Below are 23,680 nucleotides of genomic sequence, written 5' to 3' on the forward strand. Positions count from 1 at the left end.
GTGCGTCACCAAACTATTAGTCATAATAATAATAATATGCATAATTCTACGATTTTATGATGTTGAGTGGTTAACTGAGAGTAAAACACACATCCCTTACGTGTCTTCACTTCACACGCGACGGCTCAGTCTTCTTTGAAATAAACGAAACCGGTTCTATTTATATCGCTTTCCCCGCGGGTGATGTTTGCTCACGTTTGACCTGTTCTACTCCTCCACCAGGCTGGTACAGAGGGCACAGGCTGAGGAGAAAATCCAAAAAGGTGAGCGGCTCTTTAGAGCGGCTACCCTTTTATCCGATCATCAAGGAGTTTCAAAATGGTTCCTTTTTTTTTTTCTTTTGGCTCTAATGGCTGTCTTCCCCTGTCTGCACGCTGTTCTCCCCTTCTCTCGCCAGGGTATTTTCCCGGCTTGTTACATCCACCTGAAAGAGGCCACCGTCGAGGGCAATGGGTCAGTATTGCTACGATTGCATCCCAGCGTACCGTGTATTTCCGCGTTATCTAAGTGGGCCGTTTGCAACCTTTTCTCCCTCAAGGCATGTTTATTTAACTTCCTACAATACGTTTTGGGGCTGGGTATTTGGTAGCGACGGTCAATATGGATTCAATTTGATATGGACGGGACGGCTCACAGTAGGATATTGTGGCAGTTCCCGCCTGCCACACGCCACCCGAACGGCCTTTTCCGGGCCCTCCGACACAGACACGGGCAGAGATGTTGCAAACGCACCAGTTTATTGACCAGAGTGGGCGAGACGTGACAAGCCGGGAGCAGGCGTACCACGTCGTGACAGAGGCTCTGCCGGTGTGTCTGTGGGGATGGGTGATTTTTTTTTCTTCTTTTTACCGAGTAACTTCCTGTTGGTTTATTACATTAATGATTGTCAAAGTTTTCAAGAAAACTACAAAATGAAATGGGCTTTGAATCATTTCGAAAATAGTTTTTTTTTTTTTTTTTTTTTTTTTTTTTTTTTTTTTTTTTAAATCGCTAAAGCTTTCCAAAAATCTGATCTGTGCATTTGCAATGACCCCATTCATAAATTAATAGCATAATCATATTTCATTTCATATTTTGGACTGTTTCGTTTGTATGCGATGCACAGGAAAAAACAGTATTTGATCTAATATTATAAATATATATATACTGTGTATATATCTTTAAAAATGTATTTTATACAAATTTTATTAATTTTATCATAAAAAAAAAGGCATCTATTTATTCCTGAAGGTTGTGAACCATGGCATGTAATCACATCAGTGCAAGATTAATCGGATCTGAAATTGGAAGCCACCAGGAACCAAATTTCAACCGTCAGTTCACATTTTTAGTGTAATTTCACACAAACCCCCCCCCCCCCCCCCCCACTCCCAACCTGCTTTATGAAACACAGAAATGGATCTCATACTCACTGTGACGGGAGCGGATTCTCCCTCTGATGTATCATTCTGACAGATATCTAATGATCCTGTGAGCAATGTGTAATGACTAGGATATTATGGATGGATTAAAATCCTAAAAATCAGGGATTCCTACCCCCCCCCAACCTACATAACGCGTTTCATCAAATAATTCCTCGAGGACGGAGGGGAAGAACAATTGCAAGAAGCAGTGCAGAAAGTAGTTGAATCCCCCTGCCTATTCTCTCCTAATCCATCGATTTTTCCACCATTTCTGTGAATGTGTAGGAGGCGAGAAGGAAAACATTGGCACAGTGCAGAATTGTCCTTCTTTGATTTCCATGACTGTCTCGATTCTCGGACTTGACAGCGTCAATATTTACCAAACAGGTGATAAACCTTAGGAACAGTATTGGGATACTGTGTTAAAATTTAGAGACATCACGACTCTCCAAATCCACGATCCGATTTGACTTTCGATTTCAAGGTCATGATTCGATTTGAGATTTAAACATATGTATTTTTGTCAGCACTGATGACTCTGCCGTCGTTACAATATCAAATCTTGATTTGTAAACCCCCCCCAAAAAAAAATCACTTCAACATAATAACTTATTTGAATCATAAAAATTATAAATAGTCATAAAAATATGAGAATATTTAAACAATTCACCTAAACCGTTAAGAGCATTAGAAAAACAGGTCTTCAGAAAAATAAACAAGTTATTCACGACTTTTAAGTTACTCACCAAAATAAGCACAGAAAAACAGATGCTATTTTTTGCCAGAAGGGCACGCTGGTAGTTAAAGGCAAATTACTACCTGCAGCTCTGATCAGAGTGATCTTTTCTCCAAACAAAGCAAATAAAAACTCTCAATGTATTTATTTTACTCCGTTTCCTGCTGCTGCTCTGTTGTGGAGCAGATCGCTCCACAACAAAATACCGCCCGCGTTCTCACGGTCCGGTGGCGAGCGTGGTCGGTCTGAGAGCCGTTGGTCTGGAACCTCTGTGTGTTCACTGTGCAACAAACCGGGTGAACATATATTAAACTTCATTAGGTTTTTATTTTTTTTTATTTTCCTTTTTGTAATATTCAGTTTTCGTTCCTGCAGGCCTCGTGCCAGGTGGGTGGGTGCATTGGGCGATTGGGTCGGTTCGGAGCCGGGCGAGCCGCAGTCGACACCCCTCGGCGCACTCTGCATTGGTTTGCCGACGGATCTTGACCGCCCCAATATGGCGACATTTCGGACAATATTACCCAAAAAATACGACGCAAACCTGATTGTGATTGTGTGTAAAGTAAAATAAGCACTGTCAGCTGACGCCATTTTAAAAATAAATAAATAAATATTACGAATATTACTACTTGAAATCAAATAATTTACTTTCGTGAGCAATAAGTAACAAGTACAGCTGCTTTAATTAACATTTCACTTAAATACAATTTCGATAATGTCAAAAACAAAACAAATACATAATAAAGTTTGTGTTGTCCCAAACTGATTGGCTTTCCATCGCAACTTGCCGAATGCGGAAATGAACATTTTACCGAAACGATCGAGTCCATTTTATTTAGACATTGAGGGAAAAATATATGGTGATAATTATCGTTATTGTTTTTTCGCCCTGCACTTATTCGAATTGCACTGAGAGGGAGTTAGTTTCACCGGACGTAATGACTGGAGAGATTTAAATGTGTCGGACTTTAACAGATTTTCCCGGTCAAAAACCGGCCGTTACCGGCTAACGGAAACGCTGCTCCAGAGGGAAATAGCGGTATCACAGCGGCACACTTAAGAAAATAGGCAAAACAATGACATCATAATAAAAAAAGAAAATGCCATAAGAAAAGAAGCAAACCTAAGAATTATCACAAAAATTTACAAAATACAATACAATTTACTAGAGGGTAGAACAATTTGGAAATATACAATGAACCAAAAAATGACCAAAAAAGCAATAATAAATAGAACTACAGTGTCTTCAGAGATTTTTGAGAGATGTACTGTAAATGTCGTTGTAGATGTAATTTTGAATGTTTTTTTGTCATTTTTGCCCATCAATCTATATTCAATAAGCCATGATGACAAAGTGAAAGCATGTTTTTAGGAAGTTTTGCAAATTTATTAAAAATGAAAAACTGAAGTCTCTCATTTACATCCTGTAAGTATTCATACCCTTTGCCGTGGCACTTCAAATTGTGGTCATGTGCCTTCTGTTTGCTTTAATTCTCCTTGGGATGTGTCTAGAACTCGATTGCTTGAGTGCTTGGGGTGAATTGAGTCGATTGGACATAGTTTAGAAAGGCACAAACCTGTGTATTTAACACAATTCACACTGCATATCTGGACAAAAACCAAGCCATGAGGTCCAAGGAACTCTCTGTGTGGACCTCCGCCATAAAAATTGTGGCGAGGCAAAGGTCAGGGCAAGGGTAATAAACCAATTTTAAAGCCTTGAGTGTTCCCAGGAACACAGTGGACTCAATAATCGTGAAATGTAAGAAGTTTGGAACCACCTCCCTAGAGTTCGGGCAAGAAGAGCCTCGGTCAGGGAGGTGACCAAGAAGCCCACGCTCACTCTTAAGGGAGCTTACGAAGTCCTCTGCAGAGATAGGAGAACCTGCCAGGAGGCCGACCATCTCGGCAGCACTCCCGTCAATCAGGCCATTATGGTAGAGTGGTTAGACGGACGCCGCTCTTTAGTAAAAAGCATATGACGGCCCGCTTGGAGTTTGCAAAACGCCATTTAAAGGACTCTGAGAGCGTGAGGGAAAAGATTCCCTCCCTCACTCTTTTGCCTCGTCAGAACTCCAAGCACCGTTTCAGGTGAACACCAGGCACTGCTGGATAATACCATCCCTACGGCCAAGCGAGGTGATGGCAACATCATGCTACGGGGTTGCTTCCCAGCGGCAGAAGCGGGGCGACTGGTCGGAATTGAGGGAAGGATGAATACAGGGAAATACAGACCCTGGGACCGGGGCGGTGGTTCACCTTCCAGCACGACGATGACCCGAAGCATCCGGCCAAGACAATGCTGGAGTGGCTTTGGGACAAGTCTCTGACCGTCCTTGAGTGGCCCGGCCCAAGCCCAGACTTTAAACCCCGGGAGGGTCTGTAGAGAGGTCTGAAGACGGCAGTACACGGACGCTTCCCATCCAATCAGACGGAGCCTGAGAGGATCTGCCAGGAAGGACGGGATGAATCCAGGTGTGCGAAGCTTGTCGAGACTTACCCAAGAAGACTCTGGAAGAAGCTGTAATTGCTGCCGGGGGGGGGGCTTCTACAAAGTACTGAATAAAGGGTCTGAATACTTAAATGTATGTAAATGGGTGATATCAGTTTTTGGTTTTTAATAAATTTGCAAAAAATTCAAAAAACATGTTTCCACTTTGTCATTATGGGATATTGAGTGTTGATTGGCGGGCAAAAAATGCAATTTTATCACAAAGTGTGAAATACTTTCTGAAGCCACTGTATATGAAACATGAAAATACAACTAAACATAAACTATGACAAAGAATTGGCAATATACAATGCACCTTATAATAAACAATAAATATAAACGTAAAAACTTTCAATAAACAGACTAAAAAAGGGAATAAATTGCAATATTGACATGTATTGCTGTGTTTAAATAGTTGCCATATACTGTATTGTAACTCCTATGTTATGATACATGTCGGTTGCCAGATTCCCGCCAATCCAACCCTCTAATGAAACATTCAATATGTCATGGAACATTATTCGTGGCTTCTTCTCCTCTGCGCTCCCAGGCAAAAGGAGACGATCATTCCCACGGAGCTGCCCCTTGTTCAGGAGGTCACCACCACCCTGCGAGAGTGGGCCTCCATCTGGAGGGACCTCTACGTGGTGAGAGAGCCCGCGCGCGCACACACACACACACACACACACACACACACACACACACACACACACACACACACACACTTTATTTACTGTACCTGGAACAGTGCTTCAAGGCCTCATTTTGATGCCAAATCTTTACATTCCAATGGTCATAGCTTTTGTTCCTCAAGTGGATGTGTTTTATCACAGTGGCATAAAATGAACATAAAACACAAATAAACTGTTAATGGCAATGATTTTGTAAAAAATAATTACGTTCTCCAGTGGTGATTCCATCCAAATATTTTAGGGATTTTGAGCCAACGTAGAGAAATCTCCCAAGGGGTAAATTAATTATGATTAAATATTAAATTATGTCTATGCCAAAAGTTTATGTTCCACTGGTCATAGTTTCTTCCTAAAGTAGATGCGTGTTATCGTCAGTGGCAGAAAATTAACATAAAAAGAAAATGAAATTGTTAATCGCACTTATTTCTCTGACAATGAATCCCCAGGGGGACAAACGTGAGATGTTTAACTCGGTCCGCGACATGATCTACGACCTGATCGAGTGGCGCTCCCAGATCCTGTCGGGGACGCTCCCCCAGGACGAGCTCAGCGAGCTCAAACAGAAAGTCACCTCCAAGATCGACTACGGCAACAAGTAAGCATCGGGGGGGAAAAAAACAAAACAAAAAAAACAACGATTTTAAGACTTTGTTACCCGTGTCCTTTTCTTCACACTCTTCAAAGCCTCTCATCCATCGCCGGCTTTTTTATTTATTTATTTTTATTTATCTATTTATTTATTTATTTATTTTTAAGTTGGAATAGGTCAGTGTGTCAGTCAATACCGAGTGACAGGTAATCACTGAAGCCCAGGGACGAACTTTTTTTTATTTTTTCGATGCACAACACGGCGTTCCATCACGGAACGACAGCTGCCACTGTCACTGCAAAAAAAAAAAAAAAAAAAAAAAAAAAAGGAATTTAAAATGATGAAGCCTCACTCCCGTGTCTGGGGTGAAACTTAGAAGCGAACCGCCGGCCTGGTTGGAGAACTGGCTTTTTGCTCCGAAGCAACTGGGGGGGAGGTCGAGGTGATGAAACACATAGCGGGAAGAGTTCTGAGAGAAGATGTGAAAGTTGGAATCAAATAAAAAAGAAGTGTGTGTGTGTGTGTGTGTGTGTGTGTGTGTGTGTGTGTGTGTGTGTGTGTGTGTGTGTGTGTGTGTGTGTGTGTGTGTGTGTGTGTGTGTGTGTGTGTGTGCGCGCCTTCATTTACAGTCCAGCGGTGTATGTGTCCAAGTGAGGGAAGTTTCGCCCCCAACTCCCTCCCATTGAGTAGCGGTGCCTCGCCCGCTGTCTACCCCCACACCTATTCAACTAATTGAATTTTCTTTTAATTTTGAGTGCTTCGACAGAACGTGAGCAAACCAATTGTGACCGGCTGAGATAACAGGGAAAACAATTGTCTATCGGAGGACATCCGAGTCACATTGACTCCGGTACCAATTGTCCAATTTTTATGATTTATTTATTTATTTATTATTATTTTTTTATTTTTATCCTTTTCTGTTTGTCGCCAAACCTTCAAATTAATTCAAAGGGTGTGCCAGTCGCCGGGCCTGTTTAACTGGCAACCTGCTGAATCCTGTTCAGCCTGCCAGGCGGCCTCCCGGGCCTTCATCTCCACGTCCGACCCTCAGACCAGCTGATGTTGCTATAATGCCGCCGCCGCCGCGTTGTTTCTGTGCCGATTTCCCGCCTGGTGGCCGGTGAGGAAAAAAGCCCCTTTCTATGCGTCCTGTCTTCCTCTGCAGGTACCTGGACCTGGACCTGGTGGTGAGAGACAAAGACGGGAACATCCTGGATCCAGAGCTGACCAGCACCGTCAGCCTCTTCAGGGCCCACGAGGCGGCGTCCAAGCAGATCGAGGACAGGATCCAGGAGGAGAAGGTGAAGCTCGGCTTTCACCGCCAGCGCCACGCGTGCGGAGCGCGGCCGAGTCGGCGGCTTTTAGCGACGACGCGATGCGATCGGCTCTAGATCAGGACGGTTCAGCCGGGGGGGCCAAACGTGGCCCTTGTGTTCATTCGGACTGGCTATTTCAAAAATACCTTCTCTTAAGGCTTTCCTACATTTTAAGCATATCCGAACATCATTCGAAGAATATGACAGTAGAATATGATGTTTTTTCTTTCCTTCTTTTATAAGTGTAGTTACAATCAACCATAAAAATTTGACATTTATCGCTCATTTATTGAAAACGAGGTGGCGATGGCGGCGATCGAACCCGGCGCCCGCGTCCGCGGTGACCCGAGACCCTCCAAGACCAAGATTCTTTACTCGTCACGCGGCGTCGAGGTGGCGCTGCGGCGGACCCTAAAGACAGCGGACCGCGGAGCAGCCGCCCGCCTGTACTTAGCGCAGCCCGCACCGCCCGCCTGAATGGCAGATCTCAGGACCCCGAAGTGCTCGGTGGCCCCGCCCGCTTCCATCCTGTGTGACCTTCTCGTCCCGGGGCCTTTCATGCATATGCATGGTCACTACATTTCCGGCAGGTCAACGGCATAAATATTGATGTTACGGCCCCTGCCTTCCTTCCTTTCTTTCTTTCTTTCTGAAGGGCGGCCAGAAGATCAAAAAGCCCCGCCCCCACCCACCTCCACCCACCTCCCATCACCACCTCTCTTAACATTATTATTATCGTCGACGCCGCGCAGGGGAGCACTTTTCATCCCAGCGTCTGGCTGGCGTCTATTACCGGCCACCGCCGCCGCGAAGACGCTGAGGGGGTTTATTAGAGCTTTTTTAAATCCGTCTCCCCACATATAAAAGTGTCAAATCAACACATTGGCAGTGATTGACATTTAACAATGACGCATGCGGTGATTTAGCTCACCCTCCCTTTACCCCCTCCTTCTCCTTCGTCCGCTCACGCTGCCGTCCCGGTGCTCAGTTGGGTTCGGTCGGTCCGGGGCCTCGTGGCCGTGGGAGCGGGTGGGGGAGAACCTTTCCCAGTATTGAGTGCAACACCTCTGTCTCCTCCTGTCCTCCGCCCCCAACCCCCACCCCCACCTCCTCCTCCGCCCCCACCCCCCAGTCCCAGAAGCAGAATATCGATCTGAGCAGGCAGGCCAAGTTCGCCTCCACCCCCTCCTTCGCCCTCTTCGTGACTCTGAAGAACGTGGTGTGTAAGATTGGCGAGGACGCCGAGGTTCTCATGTCCCTCTACGACCCGGTGGAGTCCAAGTTCATCAGGTACGTCCCCCAAGGCGCGCTGCTTTTGTTTTTTTACCAATACTGGCAGAAATTAGTTAATGAATGAATTTAGGCAAGACAAGATATACGTTTATTGATGGAGCACATTTTGTACACAATGGCAATTCCGAATTCTTACCATAAGGTATAAAATACATTATATAAAAGCATAGAAATAAAAGGCAAAAAAAAAACACAGTAAAAAATATATATATATATTAGGAATATATAACACAATCAGCAAAAGTGTAAATTGGATTAGGCCTATTCACTTTATCATGGCTGGACTCAAACCGAGGGTTTCCGCGCTTTCCCGTTGAAAAGTCTTCAAGTCTAAAATCTGATTTTGAGGGGTCTCAAAAATTGACTGGATTATGAAGTTCGGGGATGCAAACAACTCACTTTTCTGCGAATGCTGCTATTTCACGTCAATTTGTGCAGCCATTTTACCTTTTTTTTTTTTTTTTTTTTTTTTTTTCCCCCCCATCCATCCGAGAGAAGGACGTCGTCCATGACCAATGAAGTCATGGAGTCCTTCTCTGGTATTACGTTACAAAGTGCAGACGAGTCTCTCTGGGTTGAAAGCGCTCCAAAGCAGGAAGTGATGCTGCGTTCACGGGAACTCTGAGAACTTCAATTCATGTCGGAAGTGATGCTGCGTTCACGGGACCTCGTAAAACTGTATTTTGTAATTCTGCTACCGCCACAAGTCAGACCTGTGGAACTTATCCTGCTTACTTTTTTTTTTTTTTTGCCAGTATGGACGTGAAAAAGGTCTTGAATTGCATTCATAATGGTCTTTAAAAGCTCTTAAATTTAACCTATTGAAACATGCAGAAACCCTGAAACCCGCACCCACAACTAGAATCTCAATAACAAGATATCTGGTAAATGTACAATTTAAAACCAGGCGATTCACTGACAAGCTGTTGCGAGTTTGGATTTAAAGGCGGAACGTGTTGGGGCGACTTATTGATGTTATTACTCAGTGGTTACAGCGTCTATGGTCAAAGTCATTGCAACGTTTTTGCAATACTATGACAACATATTGTCCAGCTGACTTTGAAATCTAGAGGATATTTTGGTTCTTTCTTATTTTAACTCATATGTACCCGTGACCTGTCAGCTTATGCCAAATGGCCGCCACGCGCCGCTGCGTTCACACACACACACACACACATACACACACACACATACACACACACACACACACACACACAAATACACACACACGCGCGCGCTCGGCACGCCAGACGCCGCCTGGAGATTCCGCCATTGTTTCGGGATTGCAACAAACAAAATTATCACATGGAGAGCAGCTCTGTTTTGGAACCTTTAATCTGCTCCCAGAGTTACTCATGCGCGTTGAAGGACTGTGACGGTATGAGTCTTTTCTTACCGCGGTGAAAAGCAACGTGTCGTTGCGGTTTGCCGGCGAGGGGGCACTTTTTTATGTTTTTGTCAGCCAGCGTGCATTACAATAACAGGATGAAGCAGAGAGAAGCTTGCGAAACGCACAATCATGACATTTCAATCATCAGCCGAATTATAATAATATTGTAATATTGTTATATAATTATTGTGTTTATATTTCATATCTTCCTGTGACTTTCACCAGCAAATAATAAAGTGTGTGTGTATTTTATTATTTACGATAATGACGGTAATGAGCTCAATACCGTGGTGACGCCACGTGACCGCGGTAATGCAGTCTGATTGGGGTCATCTCGCATTATTATTGTTATGGGAATCTCTCACAGAGTCATGTTCTGCCCCTCTCTCTCTCTCTCTCTCTCTCTCTCTCTCTCTCTCTCTCTCTCTCTCTCTCTCTCTCTCTCTCCCTCCCCTTCTCAGTGAAAACTACCTGGTGAAATGGTCCAGCTCGGGCCTGGTCAAAGACATAGACCAGCTCCACAACCTGCGCGCTGTCTTCACGGTGTGTGTGTGTGTGTGTGTGTGTGTGTGTGTGTGTGTGTGTGTGTGTGTGTGTGTGTGTGTGTGTGTGTGTGTGTGTGTGTGTGTGTGTGTGTGTGTGTGTGTGTGTGTGTGTGTGTGTCTAATCTCCGCTGTTTATTCAGCCATGTAAAGGGGGGATGTGGGAGGCGGGTGTGCTTTTTGCAGGTATTTGTCGGCTCGCCGCGCGCGTGCTTGCTATGGCGGGCCGCCTATCGCTAATGAGGGCGGGAGGGCCCCGTTTCCAGCGCCCGGAAATCACACGCAGGAAATGGAATTTGGACAAAATCAAAAGATCCGAGATGAAGCAAACTTATGCAGAAAACTAGCCCTCCACAAAAGTTGATTCAAAAACAGCGCAGTGAAGTGTCAGTAGGAGCAGTGACTAAGGCCCTGGTCACACCTTTATGTGGATATCTTTGTAACGGTTTTCCTCTGTGTTTTGGCCTCCCATCCAGTTTAAAGGGGGGAAAAAAGTGTGGCCTAAGTGTGCATCCAACACTGGGGCTTAATTCAACGTCATAACCGTCGCCTTTTCCGGTCTCTCACTCTCACCCCCCCCTCCCCCCTTGCAGGACTTGGGCAGTGAAGACCTGAAGAGGGAGAAGATCAGCTTCGTGTGTCAGATCGTCAGAGTGGGACGCATGGAGCTCCGAGACAACAACACCAAGAAGCTGACCTCCGGCCTGAGACGGCCCTTCGGGGTGGCAGGTGAGGTCACGCCTCCACGGCTCAAGTCACGGAGGACGCGACGCGACGGTGGTTATCGCAGTGCGGGCATCCCCCCCGACCCCCGGCAAAGGGGCCCTTGTTGTTTGGAAAATTGGACGTACCAAACACTTTGGGCCAGCTGAATAAATACATTTGGCTAAAACTCAAAGAGCTATTGAGTCGAAGTTGAGAGAACGGAGGATCAGGAGTTTGATTTGTCAGTGGCGTGGTAAACAGATTAGATTGGCTTTCTTCCCACATTCGTCCAAAAGAGAAAATGATTCCCGCCCCCGTCCTCTTCCATCTCTTCTCCCGAACAGCTGGGGGAAGAAAAAAAAAAGAGGAAGGTGACAGTCCGATTTATGACAAATGATCTCCACGCAGGGCCATCTTTTGCGTTGTGCACGAAGCGTTTTTTAATTTTTTTTAATTTTGATTTTTTTTTCGCCCGTGCGGAGCCCCGCTGATTAAGAGCTTGCCGGTGACAGCCACCCGCCGGGGGGTGGGGCTGACACGCGCCGCTCTAATCGCCTCCCGGAAAAAACAAAAAACACGAGAGAGGCAGGAGTGGATTCGCGGCGATCAGTTTGGCGACGTGAAATGTGTTCATTTGAAGTCTGATGACTGCCCCAACACAACAAAGCAAACGACACCGTGAGGGCGAGGAAGACCAAACCCAAGTTCGCCGCCGCGCTGTGTGTGTGTGTGTGTGTGTGTGTGTGTGTGTGTGTGTGTGTGTGTGTGTGTGTGTGTGTGTGTGTGTGTGTGTGTGTGTGTGTGTGTGTGTGTGTGTGTGTGTGTGTGTGTGTGTGCGTGCGTGCGTGTGTGCGTGCGTGCGTGCGTGCGGCCCGTCGGGAACGTTTTAACCTCCTTCCCTTGTGTCTCCGCGTCTCGCAGTAATGGACGTCACAGACATCATAATGGGCAAAATGGACGACGAGGACAAGCAGCACTTTATCCCGTTTCAGCCGTAAGTACGGTGTTGTCAGAGATGTTCATTACCTGCGGCGACAACCACAACCCTACACCACCGCTCCACCCCCCCCCCCCCCTCCCGAAAAGAAAAAAAAAAGAAAGAAAAATCCCCTCACTCTGACTCAGACATAACACAAGAGTGAAAGGGCGTTGCAGCACCAGGCTCTTCTTGTACAAAATGCTGCTTACTTTCAGTATGCAGCATACTGGAAAGCACTTAGAGATTGTGTGCGTCTGTCTGTCTGTCTGTCTGTCTGTCTGTCTGTCTGTCTGTCTGTCTGTCCTTTTTTTTTTTTTTTTTTTTTCAAACAAAGTGTGGAATCCTTGACACCTGATTAGCGGAGGTTTAAAGACACCGGCGCTCCCCTATTCCCCGCTGGCTCAATTAAGGCGATCTCATTAACTGCTGCCATTCTTGTAGGATGGAGCCACGGAGCAGACTTTCCTCCGACGCCATTTCCCCGTGTAATTCGGAAATTGCTTCTGGATACAGGCCCATTAGCTGGCGGATCATGCCACCCCCCCCCCCCACCCCCCGCGGGTTTAACAGGTTTTATCCGTGGGCGTAAATCACGGCGATTTCAGGTTTTTCAGATTTCCTCCGGGGGAACCGCCTTCTTTGACGGTGGTCGTTTCTCTTTGGCTGCTTAGGGAGGGATGTACGGGAGCGATAGAACAGGAAGTGTGAGTTCGGAGTAAATGCTCGGTTGTTTTTTTTTTTTTTTTTTTATTTTATTAGATTTTTTTATTCTTTTCTGGTCATGGAAACAGCCCCTGAGACACAGACTAGGTGGGTGGAAATGGAACCGGGCGCCGCCCTTCGCAATAAACCCGGGGACTTGCTCGGCTTCATTAACAGTCGAGGCAAAGGGGAACAAAGCACTGTTTAGACGTGTTCTACCTTGTTCCGTATTTATTTGCGGTGAAATCCCATTGTTCGTCCTCTTGACTTCCTTCAAAATGGACCGGATGTGCTTTTCCCTCGTCACCTTGTCAGAATCGGAATCTTCTTGTTCCTTTTCATGTGTAAGGAATTTGCCTCGGTGGCGCTGGTGCAAAAAAATAAAATAAAATAATCGCATAACAAACTGTCACCGTCTGATGTGCCGCGTATCACTTGTCTCAGTCGATCCGGATCTCTCTACTAAAAAACGTGGACTCCCCTGGGTACCAGCGCAGCCTTGCGTTTTCCAGGCCTTGATCGCTGTAGCGCGGCGGGGAAGCCCGGGTCTGCCGCCGGATGGTTGTTCCCGGATGTCGGATTTTCGGGGATTTCGGCGGCGGAGTCCTGCGCGGGTGCTTTGAAAGAGGGGGGGGGGGGGGGGGGGGAACCTGAAGCGTGCTTCTTTTCAAAACTGAAAAGAAGAAGAAAGGTGCCGTAGCCGAACCGACCCCCTAACCCGAATTCATGTGGGTCAACGTTTCATCAGCATTTCTGTTTAACATAAAATTATACGTTTGTTTTTTTTTTTTTTTTTTTTTTATAGATTAATTAATTCTGAAAACAGTAAAAATGTAATACAATAAATTATTTTATTTCCACTTACTCCCACCTCCAGTCTTGCATAAATCCCAATTGGGACATTAAAGGAAATAAAAGAAAATAAAAATACATTTAAATAATTTTAAAAAGGTTGAAATAAATGCTTTAATTCAATCCAACTCTTCCACGTTAAAATATATAATCAAATTAAAGAGAGTAAAATGAAGATGTGTTTTTAAATATCGATTTACTGTTTGCGTAACGAGTTAGTTAAATAGACTTCTCTATACTCCCTGAGATTATTTGATACTTATTTTTTTTATTTTCTATTTTTTCAAAAATTTCAGTTGCTCTATGTGCGGGTGGAACAAACATTCAACGTTCAACCCACCTCTTAGACCGCCCAACCCGGTGCAGGACTCTCTTATTTCACTGTACACCTCAATCGTCCACACCGGGCTTCCCCGTCGCTGCCTTGACCTCGTACCGACTCTGCACCGCCTCTTAAACTATGATCTCTGTGTGTGTCTCCCTCGTCGTCCGCCCCGCCTCACCGTTGCCTCCTCGCAAAACACGGCCTTGGTCCCTCGTCGCCGTCCTGGCGGCACCATTTTCTCTGTGTGCGCTCCCCCACTTTCCCTCTTGCCTCTCTCTCTCTCACACGCGCCGCCCTGTCCTCCGTCACCACCGCTGCCTGTCCCTGCCTCCCGCCGCTTCCCTCCTCGTCTCCCTCCTCCTCCTCCTCGTCTTCCTCCTTCACCCCCCCCCCCCCCCCGTGGTGTGCCTACTGCAGGCTAGCGTTGGACGACGCCATTCGCCACAAGCAGCTGAACATGAACATCTCCCGTTTCTCACCCAGGGTGGCGGGGGAGAACGACTTCCTCCAGACCGTCATCAACAAAGTCATCGCCGCCAAAGAGGTCAATCACAAGGGCCAAGGTAGTGTGTGTGTGTGTGTGTGTGTGTGTGTGTGTGTGTGTGTGTGTGTGTGTGTGTGTGTGTGTGTGTGTGTGTGTGTGTGTGTGTGTGTGTGTGTGTGTGTGTGTGTGTGTGTGTGTGTTAAGGGGTAGATGTGGGAGGCGGGTGTGCTTTTTGCAGGTATTTGTCGGCTCGCCGCAAGCGTGTTTGCTATGGCGGCCGCCTCTCGCTAATGAAGGCGCGAAGGCGGGAGGGCCCCGTTCCCAGCGCCCGGAAATCACTCGCAGGAAATGGAATTTGGACAAAATTAAAAGATCCGAGCCCCCTGCCCCTCCCCGGAGGGGTGGGGTGGGATGGGTGGGTACGCGCGGGTGTGTCAGGTGTGTATTGGATTTTTATCTTTTGCGGCTCATTCCCACTCGAGGGGCAGCGCGCAGGAGTGTTTGTGTTTGGTACCGATTTCCGAGAAGTCCGAAGAAATTCATCATAACGTGAGGAAGTTTACAGGAAGCGTTTTCTGTTTTCACCCTTGCGTTAGCGAGCTCTTCCGGGGTTTTCCAGGGCACGGTAAATGTAATCATTCTCGCGGTAGAACATCATTTCACACGCACTGGGATGTGAGAATAGGAGAGACGGTGAGAATAATAAGAACAATTTGTATTCCCTCAGATGATCTACCTGTAACCCACCACGCACACTATAAATAGCAGTCGTCGTTGCCACGGTTACGAGATGTAGATAAATGAGCTGTTAATTAAGGGGGTGATTGATCTGCACGCACCGGATTATTTTTCCTGTGCAGTAACGGTGAACACACCAGGACAGCGGGGTGCACGGGGGTTAGGGGAGCGCTCCGTGGTGTTGTCATGTCCTGTGAAGGTGCACGCGGATAAATGTCAGCACCGCTCAGACGGCGGCGGCGCGGCGGGAGCAGCTGCTTCAGTCACGCTCGCAAATCAAAAGGATTTCGGCGGCGGCGGCAAGCGAGGGAGGGAGGGATCTGCCACTCGGCCGCGGCGTGGGTCGGCGTCCCCGCCACGGCGAGGAGGAAGCAAAAGGCGCCCGAGCACCACCACCCCAACGCCTTTCGGGGGCGGGGCTCCACTTGCCCCCTCCCATCCGCCCCCTCCACCCGCCACCCGCCGCCGTCGCAGGTCTGGGGTCATTCCCTGCCCAATTATTTGGCTCTGGAAATCACAGCTTCACGCTCCGTTTGAGCGTTTTAAGTGCCGCGCCTCAAAATGTCGCCGTTTGTTCTCGGCCGAGGGAACACTCCGGGGGGGAGGGAATTGCGCGGCGTTGGGAAACCTAGAACCATCAGTCAAGAGCTATTAGGGAATATTGTTACGTGTTGTACGTATGGGATTTAACTCGGCTGCTTTGAGGGAGGAATTGTTCTGTGCGCCACTTTATTCAATTTTGTCTTTTATGGCCTTGATGATGTTCCTGTATCTGTCTGGTATACAGCGGTTACTCATTTCTGCAGTAGTCATTTGAATATATTTAGTGTTTTCTATTTCTGTCTGTCGTGGTTAATGTGTTTTTAATAAGGGATTTTTTACCTAAGTGCCTTGAGGTCCTAACCCTAACCCTCAACCAGTTGTCTTTTTTTTTTTTTTTTTTGCTTTTTGTTCCGTTTCCCTCTTGTCTAACGGTGCAAAGCTTGCGGAAGAATCCGGCTTTTAGGGGATTTTCGAGGGGGAGCTTTGCTTTTAACAAGCTCTCTAGCTGACATCCCCATCCCCACCCCCTCCCCCCCTGCCTCCTCTCTGCCCACACGCCTCCAGGTCTGTGGGTCACTCTGAAGCTGCTCCCCGGAGACATCCACCAGATCAGGAAGGATTTCCCCCACCTGGTGGACCGGTCCACCGCCGTGGCTCGCAAGATGGGCTTCCCCGAGATCATCATGCCAGGTTGGAGGCCTCCCCACCCCTCACGCCACCCACCTTCGATAAACCCCTTGATAGGCCGATCCGATTTCATTGAATGGAAGATACGGCCGTATCTGTTGAAGCTGAGCACCGATTCTAAACGGGAGTAACCGTGCCTTTTTAGAATGTCCAAAGACCGGCGTACAGATTCGATTGCGTCTCATCATTTTCTATAATGAGGTGGTGTCTTCCTCAGGCGACGTGCGAAACGACATCTACGTGACTCTGGTCCAGGGCGAGTTCGACAAAGGCAGCAAGACCACGCCCAAAAACGTGGAAGTGACCATGTCGGTTTACGATGAGGACGGCAAGAAGCTGGAGGTACGTGGTGGTTTGCTGCTTTGGATTCCGCTTTGCTGCCGGCACCACGTGCAAAGCTGCCCGACCCCACCTGTCTGTCAGACGGCCTGTGATTTTACAACGCTTTCTGTTATCTCACAAAGTACACCACTTAACTGACCAGGGCCGCCGTCAAGGTAGCGGAGCTTTTCTTTTTTTTTTCCACCTGTCGCAGACAAGAAGCAGCGGTTTTGTCACTTTTCGGATAATTGACGGCCTAATATTTGTCTTGCCACCGTGGAAATCTGCCTTCCGTCATTTTCCGACCGATCAGGCAGAAAGGGCCTGTTCATCGATAGGTTGTCGTTCGTGCTCCTTTTTAATTGCTATTATTTTCCGCCTGAATCATCCGCTGTCTCACGCCGTCGTAAAGCTTCAGTCGGACCCGGCGGGTGTGATGTTTCCCCGTCACTGACATCCGCTCGGCTTCACCGCATGCTTTTTGCGTGGGCCGCCGGTTAATGGGAGATATGGGAAAGGTTAAGAGGAGTAAGACATGAGGTGTGTGTGGGCGGATCGGTAAAATAGTATATACTGTTTATGTTTGTGTGTGTGTGTGTAAGATATTACAATTCCCAGACCCCCTACTATGCAGATGGTTTCCAATGGAAAATTTTAAACGCATGAGTGGATAACGCTGTGGTAAGGACAGATAGCCACCGACATCACTGGGCTTTAACCACCTCTATTTGGTTTGCCATAAATATAGAGATTCTAGCAGAGCATTGGTGCTGCTTGCGGAAGAACTGCGATCGGTTTCCTCATCAAAGGGACGCGCTCGGTAACTACGGAAGGTCTTTGTCCGAGGAGCGTTCTGACCCGGGTATTGGTATTCAAGTGCTGCCGGGGCTGTTTGGGGCGCTGTGATTGGAGTCACTGACAGCTTTCGGCAGTGATTAAAAAAAAATCGATGAGAGCCGCGCTGTCCTTGCAGTAAAGCAAGGCGGTGAATGGATTTGAGATCATTTAGCTCGCGTTTCGGCGCTATCGGCGCGGGTAAATTGTCGCATCGTGATACGACCTGTGACCTTAAAAATGACCCGCCGTCCATATGACCTCAAATCAAGGGATGGAGGATTCGAGTTGCATTAACAAAAAAAAAAAGAAAAAAAGTTTAACTCAGATGTAAGATCAGCTGTGATGGTCCTCGTTTCCGGTGCATACTCAGAAGCTGTGGTTTATATTGATACCACGTCAAACTCCCCATGATGAGCATGACGCGAACGCGCCGCCCCGGCCACCGGTAAAGTCACTCCCCTCGACTCATGTCCTGCAGCGAGCCGACGCTCACTGTAGCTCTGCAATCTGCTCGATTGTGACTATTAGCGCTTCCTAATTGGGAAGGAGGAAGTTCTGTTTGAGATGAGTGGCGTCACAGCCTGTGATTATGTCTAATGAGGAACCATGTTGGTAAAGGAAACTTCCCCTCCATTTGTTGCTATGGATACAGTGGTCGCCAACTGCCGAAAAAAAAAAAAAAAGTTCCCTTTGTGACCCAATCAGAGGTTGAAGATCCATTAACTTGGCACCGAAAATAGCCAACCTGGCTGATGGCGCCCCTTTTTTTGTCTTTCCGGGTTCATCCGCACCCTCCCTCTCTGCCCCCGGCTCTCCGTCTCCTCATTCTCAGCCGCTGGCGCCCCGGAAGGAATCGCGGTGGCGGAGTCGGGAGCCGGACTCCTCTTCGTCGCCTTGACACGTTAACGCGACGCCCCGCGCGGTCCCCGGGGGCGCCGCTCAAGCTGTCGGGGCTCCCGTCCACTTAGCGGAGGTTTGCAGGGCAGCGCCGGCGACGAGCACCTGCCCCCCAGCCCCACTCGCAGAGACGGGGCCTGTTATTCCTTATAATTGCCGGTTGTCAAAAGCCATTAGCGGCCGAGTGCGTCAGCGGCGTCGCGCCAGCGGGCCGGGGAGCCGGGCCGACGCGGGGAAGGGAGGAGCGCGACGTTCTCCATCGCTCACCACCTTCCTTCCCTCCTCCGGGGGTGGGGGCAGCCTCGGGCCTATTTTCCCAACTCGCAGTACAATGGCTGGTCTGGTCTCCTCTCGGGGGGCGGTGGGCACCAGCTGCTCCCCCTCTGCTGCGTGGCAGGTGATCCAGCGTCCCGCCCTTCAATATTTAATTTCACATTTATCTCTAATTTCCACCATGCTGCCGGGGAGTGGGCGGCCGACGGATGGCCGTTCGTGCGTAAAGTGCAGCTGGACCCTTTTAGAGGCCGCGCCGCCGGAGAAGACGGGCCGCTCAGCACCCCCAGGACTGACATCCAACAGCATAAACGCTGCGGCGCTAGTGTTTGGACAGAGGGATAATGTTCAGGCAGTCGCGATAAACAGTCACGATCCCGTCAGGTGGAATGACGTCGGGTGAAGTGTCGGAGCAGCGCGGTCCCTCGGTTTCACTGTGACTCACCGCCGCTCTGTCTCTCCCCCCCCCCCCCCCGCTCGGCTAGAACGTGATCTTTCCCGGGGCCGGGGACGACGGCATCCACGAATACAAGTCTGTCATCTACTACCAGGTCAAGCAGCCCCGCTGGTTTGAAACAATTAAGGTGCGTTCGTACGATGAACCTATTATTTTCTACTGCATATTTGATGTATTCCTTGCATGTGTCAGTTTAATACCTCCCCAGGGAACTAGATATGCCCAGGCAGTAAAAAAGTAAAAAAAATATATGTATAGAAATTAATTAATAATTAAATTAAATGAATTAAAACATTTTACATTTTGTCTATATATATATTTTATATAAATGATCGACCAATAATAATCAACCGAAACCTCAACACCACTGGAGCTCTCACAGTTATTTGATAATTGCCTGATCGCAATTTATTGTGCCGATTGCCATTTTTTTGGGGGGGCATAATCAGTTTCAGTCCACAATCATCATGTTTCCATCCAAATACAAGGGGCATTTTAATCCAATTTGAAAAATGTCGTAATCATAGTAAACATAGAATATGAATTGGGTACTTTTCCATCCACCAATTGGATCAAGGCAAATAAACTGCCGACCCAAACTCTATTCCAAAAAAGGAGAACAACTAGGGATAGTAATTTTTATACCTAATAGGAATAAAAATTCTGAATATAACAAGCCTTACAGAACGACAGAAAAAGGATGGTCGATAAAATGAGAACAGGTGAAATAATGAATCCCGGAAAAATACAGTGGCGTTTTTATCAGAACACAAAGCCGAGTGAGCGATGAATCTTCAAGGACCTCTGTAGGCGAAGTGATGGATATCGAACACGGTCTGTGGTCCGAGTGGAAGTGGGAGGGGATGTGACTTCAGTGTGAAAGAACTGCACCGCTCAGGTCACTGAGAATGGAAAGAATGCAAGTAAGACGTTTTCGGCCTGGGTTTTCTTTGTTCTTAATGGCTCTCTCTCTCTCCCTCGCTCTCATCCCAGGTCGCAATTCCCATCGAAGACGTGAACCGCAGCCACCTCCGCTTCACATTTCGACACCGCTCGTCCCAGGACTGTGAGTACAAAATGCCTGTTCATGAATAATCCTTTTTCGCTGATGGCCGGCTGCACAAACGGCTGCCAATCTCCCCACCACCACCACCACCGCCGCCACCACCACCGCCGCCGCCACCACCACCAAACAATGGAAAACATCCAAGCCAAGCAGATGTGGCTCACTCTGATGGATGCTTTGAAGCCCTCGCCGTGTCACATTAGCCGCCGACATGAAGGCCGCCGCCACAAAGCGACATCATGAAAGGGGTCGGGCGACTACAGAGGGGCCTTGAAGCACTCACGTGTTTGTTTGTCGGGCTCAAAAGTTGAGTTTACGTCGCTAATTTTAAGTTATGAGTCCTTTTAAGTTATTAATTATGAGTGCTTCAGAATTCTTGGGAGGCTGGTCTCCTCTGGCGTGGATGGCAGCCCCCGCCCTCCCATCTGCCCACCACATTGCGAGGGCGCAGCAGACGTGGGGTGGGCTGGTTTTAGCCGGTGGTTACACAATCAATTAGGATGTGTTATCATAAGGAGGAAATTAAACATTTATCTTACATGGGGGGGGACAAAAACACAACCCCCAATCTGCCTCCCTCCCTCCTGCACTGTTTGCTTGTCTCGCTGCAGAGATGGCAGGTGGTGCGACGGGTAAATAGCCAAGGCTCTGAGCCCCCTCCCCCCTCCATGTGGGACCTAAATGCCTCCCACCTGGAGGCCCGTCCTGTTCCATCAGAGCCGCCTCCTGCTGCTGCAGTGACGTGCAGGGGGATGATGCCGTTATGCTGACACGATTTTTGAAGGGAGAAAAAAAAACAAAAAACCCGCAAATTGCTGTTATTTTGAGAGTTGCTAAATAGAAACTAGGAACTTTTCTGAGGTGACTTTGGGACTCAAAGCGGTCGCAGGCAACTAAAAGCTATAGGTGGTGTTTCATGTATTTATGGGTAGTGTAAGCATAGGGCTGGGGAACATATCGTCAATATAGTTAAAAGGCGTTGAGTAGGCGGCATTACAGATTCAAGATTCAAGAGGTTTATTTGTAACATGCATATAAATACTGTACGTTCATACACGCAGTGAAATGTCGTTGCAACATTGCAATAACAGTAAAGTCACGCAACTTTCTGAGGTTCATAGACTGCTCTAGATGCTCTGATAAACGCCTCTACCTGCGTGATCCTAATATCCACATTACTTATCAGCGTTTCCCCGATAATTGTACAGGCCTGCTGGGTTGCCAGGCCAACAAGAACCCCCTCCAGGCTAAAAAAATATATATTTTTTTAACACCAGAAATAATGGCAAATATATATATTGCAATCTTTTTTTTATTGGAATTTACAGTCCATTTATGCTATTTAAACCCATGTACAATTTAGGGATGTTAAAATGTGCTGACCAAACTGACTGTCCACCAATGAAATTGATGAAAGATCCCATGAATTGGAATGAAAGACACACCCCCCACCTCGGGCCGGTGCGCACTGGTGAGATCCCGGCTGCCCGGGGGCTCGACCGTATATTTACTCATTTATATATTGACATTTATTTATATATTTATTTACTTCGTAGGCATATTTATTTTTATTAGCGGTGTTGACAGTAATGAGCTTGAAGGTGATTTCTCCTCCATGAACAGGGCACCGGCCTGCAACTCACACAACTCATGATTCCTTTTGAAGGAAGTATATCCTTAAAGTTCAACAATTTACGAAATAAAGACAAATCTTCACCTTTGGTAGGTGAAAACAGACCTGCAGGAACAGACTTCAAGCAGAGCACTTGCGGGCCAGCATGAAGATTTCAATACTTTTCCGTGTCCCGATGCCATGGTGAAACCTTTCTCCAAGCCAAGGAAGATAAAGTGCAGCACTGAATCGCGCACACCGTGTGTGACAGTCGCTTTGTTTTAGGTCTTGAATATACCGAGCGGAACAAAAATCTGAACGCAAAAAATAGATTGCAGACCGCCTGCTGCGCCATCCGACCCAAGCCCACCGCGCCAATATTCCATCCCACGCGCCTCGTCTGTTTTATGGCTTTATCGGTGCGTACCACCGGGCCTGGAAAAAAACTCCAGGGGGAAACACTGCTTATGATTTTTTTCAAATATTTCCTGTGTGTAAATATCTCGTGACAGCCCCACTGGTCATCCCCAAAGTCGTCGTCAATGGGGTATACTGTATATATGATATACAGTGTCATGCCAGGACACTTGTTAACTGACAATTGGCATAGCATGGTATGTTGAGCGTATCGTATCTTTGTATCCCCAGGTAAGCTGCAAAAACTACCCTGGTAGTAGATGAAATCAGTTGAGACACTGTCATTGCTTCCTCAAAGCCCAGACACACATTGACCCCTATTTCCACTGGAAAAGTGTAGTGTCTGTAAGGACTGATTTGTAATTTTTTCCGCTTATTCTCAGCTTTCATCAGCTCCATGTGTTTTGCCGAAAACAGTGCGATTGTGTCTGTATTTTCCTTATGCCGCCTGGATGATTTGTCGGACGGCGTAGTGCGACATATGACGAAGTTCAAGTGTTTGCAATGAAGTCGGAGGGGCTGCTGATGCTTCTCATTTCAGCCTTTTCTGGCAAATAAAATCAGTTAATAAAATAAAAAAATAAGCAGCACAAACATTAAGCATTCTGATATTTGATTTTTTTTTTTTCCCCAGCACTGTTTACCCAAATCTCTGGTTTTGGTTGTTTATAGTTCACTCATTCCACGTGTCTGATGCTCATCTCTGGTCGTTCTCCGTGGTTTCGGCCACACGATGATGTCACGATCGCTGATATCGCGGCGGCCCGTTTTCATTGCCGCGAGGACAAGTCGAATCACATCGAGCCCGAAACGGTCGACCTACTCCAACGAGATCGTGACGCCTTTCTGTTTCGGTCTACACCCCGGTTGCTGGCATTCGGCAGAAAGCTTTGATCGAACTCATCTGGTCAGTGTCTCGCCGCCCCGGTTGGAGACGGGAAGTGCCCGGCACGCCGCAGGAGTAACAGCTGCTGCGGCGCTGTCGGGCCTGATCAGACTGATGGCTGCCGACAAGAATGCCTTCTCCCATCCCATGGAGTCCGATATGCATTTTGTTTCGATCCGCCGTCATGCCACTGCGTCTCCGATGGAAGCCTGGGGGGGTGGGGTTTATTGGCTTTTAGATTTAGTGCAGCGGGAGAGACACAAACCTGAACGGACAGCCCTCGGACGGTCTCAGAGTTCAGCCAAAGTCGGTGAGCGACCGACTGGGACAGACTCTAAAACAGGGGAAAAATAAAATAAAAAGCTCCCCCAGACCAGACCTGAAAGAGGCCTCTTTTTTTTTTTCTTCCCCTCTACACTTGTAATTCTGAGCTCCTCTGCATTCTCC

The 23,680-nt window shown here is 47.5% G+C and overlaps 1 protein-coding gene across 2 annotated transcripts in view; it reads left to right on the forward strand.

The window, feature by feature from the left end:
• dock1 (dedicator of cytokinesis 1) overlaps positions 1-23,680 on the forward strand; it is a 191,977-nt gene that overhangs the window by 26,190 nt on the left and 142,107 nt on the right. For both annotated transcript variants that reach the window (XM_080021824.1, XM_080021825.1), the window contains exons 3-16: positions 223-263; positions 398-453; positions 5,181-5,277; positions 5,769-5,917; positions 7,077-7,212; positions 8,360-8,517; positions 10,372-10,453; positions 11,046-11,181; positions 12,079-12,151; positions 14,499-14,578; positions 16,345-16,470; positions 16,685-16,809; positions 19,281-19,379; positions 20,246-20,318. In XM_080021824.1, the coding sequence (XP_079877950.1) occupies positions 223-263; positions 398-453; positions 5,181-5,277; positions 5,769-5,917; positions 7,077-7,212; positions 8,360-8,517; positions 10,372-10,453; positions 11,046-11,181; positions 12,079-12,151; positions 14,499-14,578; positions 16,345-16,470; positions 16,685-16,809; positions 19,281-19,379; positions 20,246-20,318 (1,431 nt within the window). The remainder of the gene's footprint in view (positions 1-222; positions 264-397; positions 454-5,180; positions 5,278-5,768; positions 5,918-7,076; positions 7,213-8,359; positions 8,518-10,371; positions 10,454-11,045; positions 11,182-12,078; positions 12,152-14,498; positions 14,579-16,344; positions 16,471-16,684; positions 16,810-19,280; positions 19,380-20,245; positions 20,319-23,680) is intronic.

The sequence above is a fragment of the Zeus faber genome, assembly GCF_960531495.2.
Source record: "Zeus faber genome assembly, chromosome: 20".
Lineage (NCBI taxonomy): Eukaryota > Metazoa > Chordata > Actinopteri > Zeiformes > Zeidae > Zeus > Zeus faber.